A 14,916-nucleotide genomic window follows, 5' to 3' on the forward strand; every position below is an offset into this window, starting at 1 on the left:
AAGACATGGTCTCACTGTGTAGACACAGGCCAGCAGCCTCAAACTCTCAGAGATCTACCTGCTTTTGCCTCCACCCTGCCTGGCCTTGTTTACTTGATCCTAGTGGGTTCAACTCAAGATGAGATGGAGTTTTGATGTGCTTTTCAGTCACTGTTCCCTGACAGCTAAGGGTTTTTGGTACTTTTTCTATGTTTATTAATCGCTTGTATTTTCTTGTTTTTAAAAATGTATTAATTTGCCAGTTTATTAATAGAATGATCTGAGCTTTTGGTCTTTAATTCTTTTAGGTTTTTTAAAATATAGATTCTAGATACTACCCTCATTCAGATGCATAATTGACAAGCATTTTCTCCCGTAGACTGTCTCTCTACTCTGCCAATTTTCTTTTCTATTCAGAAGACTGGCAGTTATTGGATGTTTATTTCTTAAACTGTTTTCCCTTTCTTTCCTTGTGCAGTTTCATGGCTTTAGATTTAGCATTGTCTTTTAATCCATTTTAATTGATTTTTGTGCAGAGTGATTGATATATATCTATTCTTATTCTTCTGCATGCAAACAAGCAGTTTTCTAAGCACCGTTTATGGAAAAGGCTGTCTTTACCCCAGTGTCTGCTGTGGTTGTGTGCATTCATTTCTGGACCTTTTATTCTGTCCCATTGGTTTATGTGTCCATTCTTGTGCCAGCACACTGCTGTTTTTATTACTAATCTTTGTAGTATAATTTGACATCTGTACCCCCACCACTGCTCTTAGTGCTTGTCATTACTGTGGCCATTTGAGGCCTTCAAGCTTCCGTATGAGTTTTAAAACTGTTTTCTCTTTCTGTCAAGACTGTCATTGAAATTTTGTTGGAGATTACATTGAACTTGCAAGCTTTTTGGTCATATAACCATATTTATAGTACTGCTTTTGTGAATTTATGATTATGGGATTTCTTTCCATAGCTTCTTAAATTTCTTTATAAATTTTTCATTGTAGTTTTTCATCTCTTTGCTTAGTTTTATGACTAGATATTTTTGCTTTGAAGCACTTGTGAATGAAGTTTTTCCTTTTTTCCCCAACAAGTTTGTTATTGTATAAAAGAACTACTGATTTGAGTGTGGATTATGTACCCTGCTACATTGCTGAAATTGTTCCATAGATGTAAGAATTTCTACTAGAATCCTTGAGGTCTTTTGAAGTATAGAGGAACTCTGTTGTCTGCAAGTGGGAGTAATTTGATTTCTTCCTTTCCTGTTTGTATTCCTTTTTATTTTTTTTTAGTTGCTGTACTGATCTATCCAAAACTTTAAGCACTGTATTAAATAGAAGTAGAGTTACCAGACATCTTTATCTCATTTTTAGAAGAAATGTGTTTAGTTCTTTCAATTTAGTATAATGTTTGATATTTATAGTTTTTATGATGTTGATGCATGCTCCTTCTATTCCTTGTAAATTCAGAAATTTTAATATGAAGAAACGCAGAACTATGTTAAAGGTCTTTACTACATTTAGTAAGATTGTTAGTGATTTCTTTTCCCAAGTATATTACGTATAGTGTTGCATTTATTTTATATGCATATAGTAAATCTTTCATACATTTCCAGTAATGAAGTAAATTTAATCATGGAGTATTCTTTTTAATATTTTTCAATTCAAGTTTATAAGTATTTTATTAAGAATTTTCACATGTATGTTTATCGAGGAAATTGATTTGACATTTTCCTCCTGTTGTTTCCTTATCTGTTTTTGGTATCTGTAACATTTTCTTCAAAAATTAATTTGGGATAGTTTTTCTTCCTTTTCTGTTTTAGAAAAGTATTTGAGAAACACCAGTGTTCATTTGTTTTTAGTTCTGGGAGGATTCGGCAGTGAGTCTCTCCAGTCCTGAGCTTTTCTTTGTTAGGAGACTATCACTGCTTCTATCTTGTTGCCTATTTATGTAGTTTAAATCCTCTTGATTTAATTTTTGTAGATGGTACTATATAAATATAATTTACTCATTTCTTCTAGACTTTCCATCATTTTAAAAGAGAGGTTTTCAGAGCATTCCCCAAGGATTCTCTGGATTTCATTGTTATTGTAATGTTCATCTTTTCATCTCTAATTTTATATTTTGCTCTTCTGTCTCTTTGTTTTGATTAATTTGGCTAAGGGTTTGTCAATCTTGTTTATATTTTCAAAGAAGCAACTCCTTTGTTTCATTGATACTTTGTCTCATCCTTTTAATCCCTTCTTTTATTACTTCTACCCAATGGATGTTTGGTTTGTTTTCTTGATCAAGTCCTAGAAATCTTTCATGTTGTTGTCATGCTTGGCTTATCTTTTCTTCATTTATGTTTGAATGTAGTATTTCTTCAGCCTTTCTCTGTTCTTTCTCCAGCTTTACTTGGTCTGTGGTGATGTTTTCTACCATTTAACTGAGTTCCAGAGTCCCCATCACCGCCCCACTCATTCTCTGTTCCTGCTGGCCTTCTTGAAGGTTGCTGATTTTTGTGTCTGTATATTGGATTGATTTTCTTACTGTGGACTTGACCTTCTAGGACTCATTTGTTGCTTTTAGAAATAGATTCTGGATTCTTTGTCTGACATTTCAACTGTTTCAGTGGCTTATGGTCTCCTGGATTCACTGTGCTGCCTTGCCTTTTTGTTTGTCTTGTGACTGCTGTGTCTGCTGCTTATCTCTGCATTTGTATTTCAGGTTGTTCTTAAGGAGCAGCTCCTTTGAACTCAACCCCAGTACCATTCAAAGAGTAGAAAACATACTGATGTAAGAGCAGCAATTAAAAAAATAATGTGATATAGAAATGTACTTAATATCAGTTAAAGCTCCCTGATGCACATTACCAGTGACCATAGTACAGAAAATGGCAAAAATAATGTAATGTTCTGTAATATTAAAGGAAGGAAATAGAAAAAGAAGATAACAGAGGGGAAGCAGGGTTAAATAAAAGGGGAAAAGGAAGAAGAGGGAAGACTATTATGAAAAAAGAGGAAAGAAGAGCTAAAAAAAATTGCCTAATAATGAGATGTATAAAGAAACTAAATAAATGTAAGAATTATTAAAAATAAAAGCCCTTTTTAAACACATAAAGTAAAATTAAGATACTGCTGAAAGCATAATAAGAGGGAAATGGAGAAGCATAGAGGGAAGAAGATGGAATCTTAGAGTACCTTTGTGGGTCCTAAAGTTGGAGTTATATTTAGTGGTGTAGCCACTTGTTAGTTGCCCATACTCTTGCAAGTATCCTGTAACTCATGTTCCCATAGGACTCCAATCCCCTCCCCCATGCCAAAAAAGACATGAATATAGGAGGTCTGGCTGGGAAGAGGAAGGAGATGAGCAGAAGTGGGAGGGGAATGAGAGTAATAGGAATGAATATGATTAAATACATTATATAACTGGGTAAAAATGGCATAATGAAACCTGTTTTATGTCTAATTAATATATGCTAATAATCTTTAAAAATATAAATTAAAGGAAGATAAATAGATTTTTCCCAGTCCATAAGAGCAGAAGTTTCATCAGAGGACACAACATTAAACCCAGACACAATTTGAAAGGAGAAGAAGGAATTGAAATATGTTGTTGGGGGAGTGGAAGTAACAGGAATTGTGAAGGTTATTGCGAACTAACCCGCTTGTAGGTGGCCGTTCAGTAAAAAGCTAGCTCACTTAAAAATAATGGAATTGGTGTCTTCAGGAAGAGGCATGAAGGTAGGTGGGGATCTGTTGAAACTGGAGAGTCGCTTTGTTTGCTTGTTTTGGTTTTTTCTCTCTTCTCCCTTCTGAGTTGTGCTGAACCAGGACTGGATGAGTGTGAGGTTACCTGACAAAACTATTTTTCCTGTTAGTACCTTCTTTTCTTTATGTGGCAGGAAACTCTGTTAGCCATCTTAGCTTTGCAGTTTGTGAACCACACGAATTCTTTTCTGGTCCCATCTGTTTTATACACCCTGGGATGTCTAGCTGTTCGAGTCAGAGATATCTCCGTAGTGTACTAGGGAGCTAGAGAAGCAAGCATATCATTCAGACCTACACAGCTAGACCAGTCTCCCACTGTTTGCTTGTTTATTGAGACATGGTCTCTTTATGTAACCCTGGTTGTCCTGGACTTGGATACATTGACTAGGCTGTCCTTGAACCCACAGAGAATCAGCTTGCCACTGCCTGTGCATACACCACCACACCTGGAAGTTTGTACTCTTTGAAAACCTGCCCAGTATTGGGTTCTGTCATAGGTCGCAGATTTCAAGCAGTCTACTGGTACATTAGAGTTCTCAGTCCTTTTGTCAGTGAACCTTGTGGCAGATATGTGGTTTCAGAGGCTAGCTTATCAGCTGATGACTGGCCTGAGCTTCTTGGAATTCCCAGTAATTCTTAGGTGATAGGCAAGTTCTTAGTGATTGAGGGTAGTTTACTGGCCACCATACCCTTAGCTGCCCCAGCTGAGGTTGCTGACTCTTTAAGACTGCTGTAATTATCCCTCACTTAAAAGTTGTGTTGGGTTAGTTCCAGGCTCCTCCTGGACTATGATTGTTCCTTGTTATCAGGCTCCCAGGGTAATTTAGTCTTAAACACCAGGTTGCCTCTTAAACTGATACCTGGCCTCAGCTCTCTGAGGTATGGGAAGTGGAAGAAAGGACCTCTTCTACACTGATAGCTTGTTACACCAGAGGAGTCACTATCTGTTGAAATAGGAGCGGCGGGGCTGCGTCCCCAGCACCCGGCCGCCCGCATGGCTACCTTAGTTATGTCCCGAAATAATTACACGGAAACTGTATTCTTTTAATCACTGCCTGACCCATTAGTTCCAGCCTCTTATTGGCTAGCTCTTACATATTGATCTAACCCATTTCTATTATTCTATGTAGCCCATGAGCCGGCTTACCAGGAATGATCTTAACCTGCATCTGCCTGGAGTTGGAGAACCATGGCGACTCACTGACTCAGCTTCTTTCTCCCAGCCTTCTGTTCTGTTTACTCCACCCACTTAAGGGTTGGCCTATCAAGGGGCCTAGGCAGTTTCTTTATTCCTTAACCAATGAAATCAACAGATTGATATATGGCACTCCCACATCAACTATCTAAACTCTGAAGTTCTTTCAAGGCTTGTGGAGACTGTGTACTTGTTCGTTGGGCAGGATTGCTGGTTTCTTTTCACCAAGGTCTCTGTCTCCTTGCTTAATTTTAGATGGCACTTCTTTGCCCCTCTTTCCCTGGAGAGCTGTTCAGGGTCTCTGTCCCTCCTCTCCTGGAGAGCTTTGCAGGGCCTTCCTTTTGCTGCATCTATGTTCGGCATTGGTTCTCTGACTTTGTGTTTGCAGTGTTCTTCCACTGTATCTCTTTGGAATGTAGTCTAAATTTTGTTACCTTGCCCTGTCTTCATCGTGTCACAAAGAAACAGCTTGTTCTTCTACTGTATCTCTTTGGAATGTAGTCTAAATTTTGTTACCTTGCCCTGTCTTCATCATGTCACAAAGAAACAGCTTTAACCTGTCTGCTTACCCTGGAAGCTTAAAGATTACTTTGGTAAAGACTTGATTAAAGGGAGAGAAGCATGAGTCAGAGACACAACTATGAAAAGTCTATAGCTGAAGCTGGGTGTGGTAGCTCATGCCTATAATCCCAACACCTAGGAGGCTGAAGGATGATTGCCACAACTTTAAGACCTACAGTCTGTGTTACAGGTGTCTTTAAAAAACCAAAAAAGTCCGTAGGGCGTGGTAGTGCTAATCCAAGTGCTCAGGAAGCAGAGGCAGATGGATCTCTGTGAATTCGAGGCCAGCCAGGGCTATACAGAGAGTTCCAGTACAGCTGCTATACAGAGAAATCCGGTCTTGAAAAACCAAATTGAAAAACAAAACAAAAAAGTCTATAGCTGAATTGCAGGAATGAGTAGTAGAGGTGAGAGAAATGGAAAGATTTGAAATACAATAGAAAGTAGAATTTAGTTGATCTGGGGGCTAGGAATTAGGAGCATAGTTGCCACCCCAGTTTGATGTGTTCCTACCTTGTTGATCAGGTCTCTAAAACTAGGTTTTAAAATATCCTGATCTTAACAGGTAGTAGTAATTTCCATTTCCATTGTAGCTGAGCCTTTCATTGTGGTACATCTTCATTTAGCTTGCCTCCACTGAAAATAGATTCTACAGTGATAGTTGGCAACTATAAGCAAAAGGAAGAAGAAAAACCTTAAAGATACTTACTAGTGTGCTGAATGACCTGATTGCTTGGGAATTTTTTACTGTTGGAATTTTTTATTTGAGCCTTAGGAATGATGTATTTTTGAGAATCTAGGCCAAGACAGGTATAGAATCACAAATGAACATGCACAGTCAGGTACTGTTAAGAAAAATGAAATAATAATATAAATTGTTGTAATAAGTAGTCTTATGTCTTCACGTATTTAGTGTCGGATTCAAATACAGATAATACTAACATAAAAATGATGCAAACAGAAGTATCCTGTAGTGGCAGCAAGCACACATGGCTAAACAGAAGAGTGATTTTCACTTGCAGACAGCTCTCAGTTGTGCTTATTATGTATGTGAGTTTTCTAAAGACATTTCTAAAGCTAGTCTTAGTCTTCTGTATCAGGCCATTAACAATTCAGAGTTATAATGAACAAAATTGAGTGACTTATAATTCAATTTTCTCTCCATAGTTTTCTGGGGTACCGATATCTGCAAAAGAGTGTTTATGGAAGGATGTAGTTATTGTTTCTATTATGTAAATAGTTCCACCCTCATTAGTTTAAGAAGTTTCCTGGTGAGTCACATTGGTATGAATCAGTATGATTCATTTAATATGATCTTCTGTTTTAATAACATTTTACCTATCCAAAGATTTGAATACTCAGAGAAATTTGCTACAATTGCTGTCTCTTTTAGTGCAAGTTAAATTGAAAATCTGCCTTATTTTGATGGAAAGAATAAAAACTGCTTTTGGCGAATCATACTTGTGGTCCATGAGAAGCCCATTTTACTGTGGTATCATCTTTTAAAATGACAACTATCAATTATTCTCTAGTTTCCAGAGTATGTAGTGATTTAAGTGTTTATTTTTCAGTAAACTCTGAAAAATATTCTTTTAACTGTATCTCACATATCAGCATGGTTTTTAATGAATGTCTTAGAGAATGCTGACATGTGTTTTAGTATTTTTGATATAGTTAATGGATAGCTGGCTGTCTGATTCATTAATATTGTGAGCCTGTGGTATACACTTGGTAGCCATGCCTTTGAGAAATAAAATAGAAACCAGAAAGGGAGTAGTATAACTAATTTTTATGAATTTTTATGTGGAAAGTATTAATTTTGCTTTTGAAAATCATTGCCCATGAGCCAGACATAGTGATGCTAGCAGTAGGGAGGCAGAGACAGCCTGGACGGTACAGCAGACTCCTTTCAACCCTCTTCCCACAGATCCTTGGTGACAGAGGTGCTGCTTTGTCTGAGGCCTCCTCTGTCTTATCTGACTGTGAGAATGGTTTTTGGAATTGCTAGTGGGCTTTCTTCTCCTGTCCTCTGAAACTTTGCAGTGAAACTGGAGTCAATTGCTTACAATACTAAGTACTATATGGTTGGTTTCCTTTCTCCTCAAAGTTGGAATGTCAGAGCAGAAGGTCTTTAGCATTATAACAGTAAATTCTAAGATACCTGATTATATTCTGAAATGCCAAACTTATGATCATCTGTCATTTTTATAAACTTCCTGAAAACAAGTCAGCCTGAAAAACACTGATATTTCAACCTTCTAGTTTAGTCATAATTCTAGAAATGTCAGCTAAATAGACCAATTTTTTAGAATTTGATATGAAATTTTTAAAAATGTATTTGCTTAGTTGATTGATTTGGGCTTCCCTGTAGCATTGTACCTTTATTTTTCCTTTGTAACGTACCTCTTCAAATGCCGGCTGCTAGTGCTGATGGCCACCACTGCTTGATCTCTAGCTGTATATACTGGCCATTCCAGCCCGACAGTTAAGTAGACACCATTTTCCATTTCATAGTTGAGGACCCCAAGATTTAGCAAGATCAAGGTATCCTTCTCATGCTTGCTTAGCTGCTAGTGGTACAGCTAGTTTTGGATATGAATCCATCTTAATATAGACTCTAGATAAGTCTGTATAGAGAGAAGAGTGATCAAGTGATGCCAACAAATACAGAAATTGTGTAGGAAAATGAGGAATGAGCAAAGCTTACAGAATACATTTTTCAGACTTAACTAGCTGTTTTCAAGGGAATTCCCAGTTTGAAAGCAAAGACAGAGCCGACCGGACGATGATCAGGAGAAAGTGAATGGGTGAACTGTAGGGATAAGGGAAGCGTGAGGTGTGGCCAGCTTTTCCAATTTAACGTTAAGAGGAAAGAAAAGAGTAGGGTAATTAAATGAGCGTGTAAGGTTGTGGATAATTTAGGAATTTTGTTATTACAATCTTAAAAGTCTTAGAATATCATTCATGATGGTTATATTCATGTATTCTGACAAATAAGTAGAGTGTTCTGTGTCATGTTATTAGAGAGCAAGGTGAGATTACTGCTCTCATGAAACATAGGTTTTTTTCTTTGTTTGCTTTTGTTTTTGTTTTTTAAGACAAGGTTTCAGCTTTGGAGCATGTCTGGAACTAGCTTGTGTAGACCAGGCTGGCCTCATACTCAAAGAGATCCGCCTACCTCTGCCTCTCAAATGCTGGGATTAAAGGTGTGTGTCACCACCGCCCAGCATGAAACAGTTTTAATAGAGGCAGATTATTAACAACAAAATAGATAAATCAGGAAATAACATCAAGACAAAACCAAAAACATATGAAGAAGCCCAGTGTGGTATGTATCTTTAATTCTAGCACCTAGAAAGCAGAGGCATACAGGTCTCTGTGAGTTCAGGTTCCAAGATAGCTAGGGCTACAAAGAGATACCGTATGTTGAACATAAAAACAATTGAATGAAAACCAACACAAAAGCTTATACAAGAGTCAAAAACAAAATGCAACATTAAAGACTGTTTCTTCATGGAAATTTTAGGCATATGCTAGAAAAAGCCTGTCATAAGAGGTGCTCTCTGGGAATCTGAGACATAATAAGACCACCCCTAGGTGTCTGGCTAGAGTTAGAACCCTAACCAGTGACAGTGGACAGTGCTAAGGCCTGACTTGTGTGTTAGGTAGAAGCAGCTGAGCTAACGAAGTATTAGTAAGTTAGGCGGACAGTAGGTTATATGGAACTGTAGCATGTGGGGTAAGGAATACAGCTTTTTATTATCAGTTAAATGAGAAGCCAAGGTTTGGGACTTTTCAGAAGGGAATTATCTTAGTGAGATTTTCTACCTCAAAAGGAGCACTCTGGTTGCTGTGTGGATAATGTATTTTACTGGTAATGCAAGTCAGAGCAGAAGACTAATTAATAGTCTTTTTGTTTGTTTGGGTTTTTTTGTTTGTTTTGGTTTTTTCCCTTAGGAGAAACCACATGGTTTTGGTACTGGAGTCCTACTGGTAATAAGAGGTAGTGAGAACTCATTAGATATAGGGTATGTGTTTGGGGCAGTGTCCCAGAGGACCTGCTGACAGATCAGGTGTAGGACTACACACTAAGCTGTATGTGTGGATGGTACTGTTGTTTTTTAAAATGGGCAGTGTGAGTTGGAGTCCCAGTGATAACAGATTACAGGAGGGGAAGTCAATCATATGTAATGTGCCAAAGAAGATGGGCACACAAGAGGAACTGATGGAAACCTCAGTGGAGGAGGTAGTGCTTTTCTAGCGAGAAGCAGAAAGTAGAAGTTTTAAGATGGAAAGGAAGTAAGTCAAAAGCACACGTTGGATGGCTTTGATCTACTAATTATTTTGTGTTTCTCATATTAACTTTCTAACTTAAATGCCTTAATCTTTACTTAGTATATAGAATTTAGTGTATATGTTTGATATACATAAATATTCTTTCTCTTTATTAAACAGGTTGTAAGTTCTACAAATGGAGAGTTAAACACAGATGATCCCACAGCAGGACGATCAAATGCGCCCATCACAGCCCCTACAGAAGTAGAAGTGATGGATGAAACCAAGTATGTTTTGTTTATTTCATTATTTTTTTTGGTTGGTAACTTTGCATTTATGAACTTTATAGTTACATACAATTATTCCACATATTTTTTTCTGTAGGGAATAGAGCATACAAAAAATGATATAATTGATTATCTTAATCACTTTTTAAAGTGCTACTACTTTAGTGAATACTTTCTTAATAAAAAAATTGTAATTTAGTAACTGCTCAAATTTTCTTTTAAACTTAATAGTACATTTTTGGCTTTTAATATTAGGAACATTGCATTGATGTTACTGCTGTATTTATTACTTTTCTATCAGTTTAAGTACTTGGCGTTATAGGATGCTGCATTTTTAATGTTACTTTATGATTAATTTTTAAGATGTAAATTATAGTGATGCTGCTTGGAAAATTAAGCATGCAGAACAATGTGATCACTTAATTATGGGCTATTTTTGATGATCTCTCTTCCTCTCTCCCTTTTTCTTTTCTTTTTGTTTTTCTGTGTATAGCTGCCAGAAAGTATTGAATATGTGGTGAGTTCTCAAGTGTAGGCAGGCAGAAATAGCTCCATTGACTATAATTGCAAAATTTTAGCACCATTTAATATAAACAAACAAACAAGTTCTTAACTTAGAAATTATAATTGGTAAAACCGAAAATTAATTGATGACAATAACATTAGCTCTGAAAAGCAAGAAATAATTGTTGAGGAGCTGTTTTGCCTGCTGCAGCTTTCTTTTCTTTCTTTCTTTTTTTTTTTTTTTTGCTTTAAGTTACATCGTTTGGGGCACTTTTTAACTGCATAGATGATATGCCAACTGCTTGTGCTTGCGCATTTGTTTTATAACATGGGAGTTTTTATGTGTTATTTTAAGTAGAAGGCTAAGTTTTGAATTAAACTTTACATTTCCCTGTTTTCAATTTTTGAATACATATTTTCCCCCTACATTATTACTAAAATCTTATTTCGTTTTCTAACTAGTAAACATCCTCTAATGGTTCTTAATGATATTCTTCCTGGGAGAAATGGTACTTGATTTTAGTTACCTTCTGGTATTTGCCTACAGTTGCAATTCTGTGTTTAAGTGCTTCTCTTATTTTCAAGACAAAATTCGAGTCAGCTTTGCAGTGAATAAAGCCGTAAATGTTCAGTTTTAAAGCCTCTCAGTCATTTTACTTGCATCCGTAAGAAACACTGATTTGCTAGCTGAAAACTGAGAAACTATATATTTTAGGTATGATGCTAAGAACAGTTATGACATAGGGTGGTTGTGTGGTACTTTTTAAGGCTCGTTTCTTTTTTCATAAAATGCTGCTAATAATATCCACCTCGGAAAATAGTAGCCGTGGTGAGGCTCAGTTGTCTGTCACTTACAGGGACTGTGTAGCTATTATCACACCTATTTATTTCCTCATCACTCGCTGCTGGTGACCTTCTCATCTGTGCTCTTCATAGGCTGTTGCTTCTTCCATCTCTGTCCCACAGTCTTGGTTAAGCCTGGGTATCTGTGCTCACTTCCTTCCAGAGAGTTACTTTTGATCTAATCTATCCATTATCCATTTGTTCATTCAATGGTTACACTGCTGAGATTTCAGTTGCATTAGTAGATATTAGTACAAGGTAAAACTTGAAATTTGTAAAGAAGAGGATCACTTCCTGACTAGATGATTAGAAACGTGACTTTCAAGAATGACATAATACATGGTTCACTTAGTTGTGATGCCATGTGTGCAGATAGGCTGGCTTTTCTCTGCAGAGGGTGTGTATGTGTGCAAATAGTCTGGCTTTTCTTTGCAGAGGCATTGGAGAATAAGGGTGAAGAAAGCAATGGGCTTGCTGTTCCTGAAGGGACTGTTCTCCATTCCTTGGAGGATTGTGTCCAGATTTCTTGATATGACATCAAAACCCTTCATAGCTTGCTTACTGTTACTATTTCCTGTTTCCCTCCAGCCTCAGTGTAATTCTGATGTTTTGTCTTTTACTACTGTTTCATTAATCTGCCAGTTGTTTTTCTTTATACATCTCTCACATCATGATGTCTTTCTTAATGTATTGAAAATAAGGCATTTTTTAACTTTAGATCCCCAGTGGTTAAAATAGAAAACCACAAAAAAATTATTAGTAAGTAATTCACTAAAGCAATTTACCATACCCGTGAAATATATTATTATATAATACAAAGAAGTAAGGTCGAAAATTCTTCTAAGTGAAAGAAGCAGAATAATGCCATGAATTATATAGCTCCACTTACATAAACTGTGAAAAGGGCAGTGGTAAAAGTATGGCAAATTAAGTAGTGGTTGTCTTTGGCAGAGAAGAAAATGGGAGGGACTGATGATAGCAGGGTTCCTTGAAGGCATTGGTTCTCAACCTTCCTTCCTAATGCTGCAACCCTTTAATACAGCTCCTCCTGTTGTGGTGACTCCCCCCATAAAATTATTTTGTCACTACTTTATATTTATAACTTTGCTACTGTTATGAATTGTAATGTAAATATCTGATATGCAGAATGAATGAGGCGGCTCTGAAGTTAGGGAGTTGTGGTGTCTGTACAATTCTGTAAATAGACTGTTTGTCTCTGCATTGTACACCGTATGAGGGTAAATTTTATGACACGTTATTTATATGTGTTATTTTTTTTAAAAAAATATGGAACGCTTCACGAATTTGCGTGTCATCCTTGCGCAGGGGCCATGCTAATCTTCTCTGTATCGTTCCAATTTTAGTATATGTGCTGCCGAAGCGAGCACTATATGTGTTATTTAAAGTCATAAAGTTATATATGACTTTATTCTAGTTGAGTAGCAAGAATCCTCAGAATTTCCTGTTCTTAAAGCTCTTCATTAAAATTCTGTTTAAACAAGCCAGGCAGTGGTGGTGCATGCCTTTAATTCCAGCACTTGGGAGGCAGAGGCAGGTGGATCTCTGTGAGTTCGAGGCAGCCTGGTTAACAAAGAAAGTTGCAGGACATCCAGAGCTGTTATACAGATAAACCCTGTCTCGAAAAACAAACAAACAATAAATAAGTAAATAAGAAATCCAAAGATAAGGAATTGCAGTATGGGTGTTAATTTTAAGGTAAAATACTTATTTGCCAGGAAAATACTAGTTATCATAAAAGGTATTTTTGCATATGCTCTTTAAGCCGGCACTGGAGAGACGGCTTCTGAAGTCCTGAGTGGGTGGTACAGGCTGGATGCAGGAATAGTCTCTACCAAAGGTGATGCTGATGAGTCATTGTAGAAGGCGTAGGGAAGAACCTCAGATCCAGGCAGGAAATCATGCTTCAGTTTGATTGAGAGAAGTAAAAGTGTGTAAGAAAGCAGCAAACCTAGATGAAGAGGGCAGTAAGTGAAGTGGAATGGAGCTTATGGTGTAAGCAGCAAAGCCGAGCTTGGTTCACTGATTTGAAGATGGATTCTAATGGCATAAGCTGTTAATTGCCAGTTTGTTTACTCTGGTGTTGGATTCAGATTGCCTCACTGTTTCTTTGGGTTTGCTTTCAGTTCTGAAAGCTAAAGTCTTCCTCTTGTTAATAACTTTCTTTCGAATGTCTTATTAGATACAGAAGCTATGTCAAGTATTAACATTTTAACAATGTATCCCAGGCCAGTTTTCTTCTGAAAAGCCTCACAGTGGGGCTGAAATGTGCATTTTTTAGGCTACAGTAGTTTGTGGCCCGTGGGTAAGAACTCTAGATTCAAAGCATACCTGTAATTTTAACTAGATCTAACTGTAGGGTTTGGTTGTGTTAATGAGGCAAATCCTTCAACAAATACTAAATGAGTGGCAACTTTTCGCTCATTTGATGGGCAGTTTCTGTAAACTCGCTATTACTAGGTTCTTCTGGTGTGAAAAGGTAGTAGTAAGTCAAAGAATCATTTCAAAGGAGCAGTAAATGCAGACAAAGACTGTGCTGTGAGAACAGCCTCCTTTCAGATTGAGTGCCTGGAAGCAGAAAATAAGTGAGAGGGTGATTTCTTTATCACCAAGACTGAATCAGCTTGGTTTCACGTGGCTTGTCTCTTAAAAACCAGCAGGGGTTAACATTTTAACTTCCTCCTTTAATGCCACTGCTTTGTGGGCCTATGCAGTCGTAGAGATGTATCAATGCTGCCCTCTGGTGGTAATTGCCATCCTAGTTAGTGGGATTTAGTCTAAAGTTATGTGGACAATGCTTTAATGTAGTTTTGAATTTAGAGAACCTGTGCCATTAGAATTTTTCTTAAAATTGTATTTAGTTTCAAATAAATGATTGGGCATACTTTCTTTATGCCATAATACTTGCATTAGAAAGAAAGGTTTTTTAACAAATGGAAAGAACTTTCATTACCTAAAGACAAAACCAGAGAAACTATTTCTTTTATACTTTTGGTTGTGAGCCTAGCCTTTAGTGGCCAAGCCGTCTTTCCAGCCCTATTTCTTTTCTTTTAAATAACTCCCCCCCCCCTTATTTTACCTTTTACTCTGTGGATGTTTCCTAGTAATTGATAATATTTTACCCTGTCTATTTGAGACAGGGTCTCATGTATTCCACACTCAAACGCTGTGTGTCAGAGGTTGACCTTTAACTCCTCACCCTTCTATCTCTACCTCCTGCTCAATTTATGTGACACTAGTAACACTAAATGTTGAATCCAGGGCTCTGCCCACTGAGCAGGGTCCCTTTGTGTGTCTATATTTGAAAATTTATGTATCTGAGATTTGAGAAAGTATTTTGTACATATAGTTGAAAGTAAACGGGACTGGTTTTCTAATTCCTGAAACAATCTTTTATACTTAGTTTTTGTTTTATGGCAGTAGCTCTAATTTAGGCCCATAAATATTTCATATCTCTCTCTTTCTCTCTCTTTCTCTCTCTTTCTCTCTCTTTCTCTCTCTTTCTCTCTCT

At 37.1% G+C, this 14,916-nt stretch overlaps 1 protein-coding gene and 1 non-coding gene across 7 annotated transcripts in view; one reads left to right on the forward strand and one right to left on the reverse strand.

The window, feature by feature from the left end:
• Nucleotides 1–14,916, forward strand: part of Csnk1g3 (casein kinase 1 gamma 3) — a 90,704-nt gene that overhangs the window by 71,864 nt on the left and 3,924 nt on the right. For all 6 annotated transcript variants that reach the window (XM_005356111.2, XM_026783525.1, XM_005356112.3 and 3 more), the window contains 2 exons: nucleotides 9,934–10,040; nucleotides 10,534–10,557. In XM_005356111.2, the coding sequence (XP_005356168.1) occupies nucleotides 9,934–10,040; nucleotides 10,534–10,557 (131 nt within the window). The remainder of the gene's footprint in view (nucleotides 1–9,933; nucleotides 10,041–10,533; nucleotides 10,558–14,916) is intronic.
• LOC113457112 lies at nucleotides 12,669–12,775 on the reverse strand. The gene has a single exon (XR_003377749.1). It is a non-coding gene; the product is annotated as a U6 spliceosomal RNA (small nuclear RNA).

Source organism: Microtus ochrogaster, chromosome 18, assembly GCF_000317375.1.
Source record: "Microtus ochrogaster isolate Prairie Vole_2 chromosome 18, MicOch1.0, whole genome shotgun sequence".
NCBI lineage: Eukaryota > Metazoa > Chordata > Mammalia > Rodentia > Cricetidae > Microtus > Microtus ochrogaster.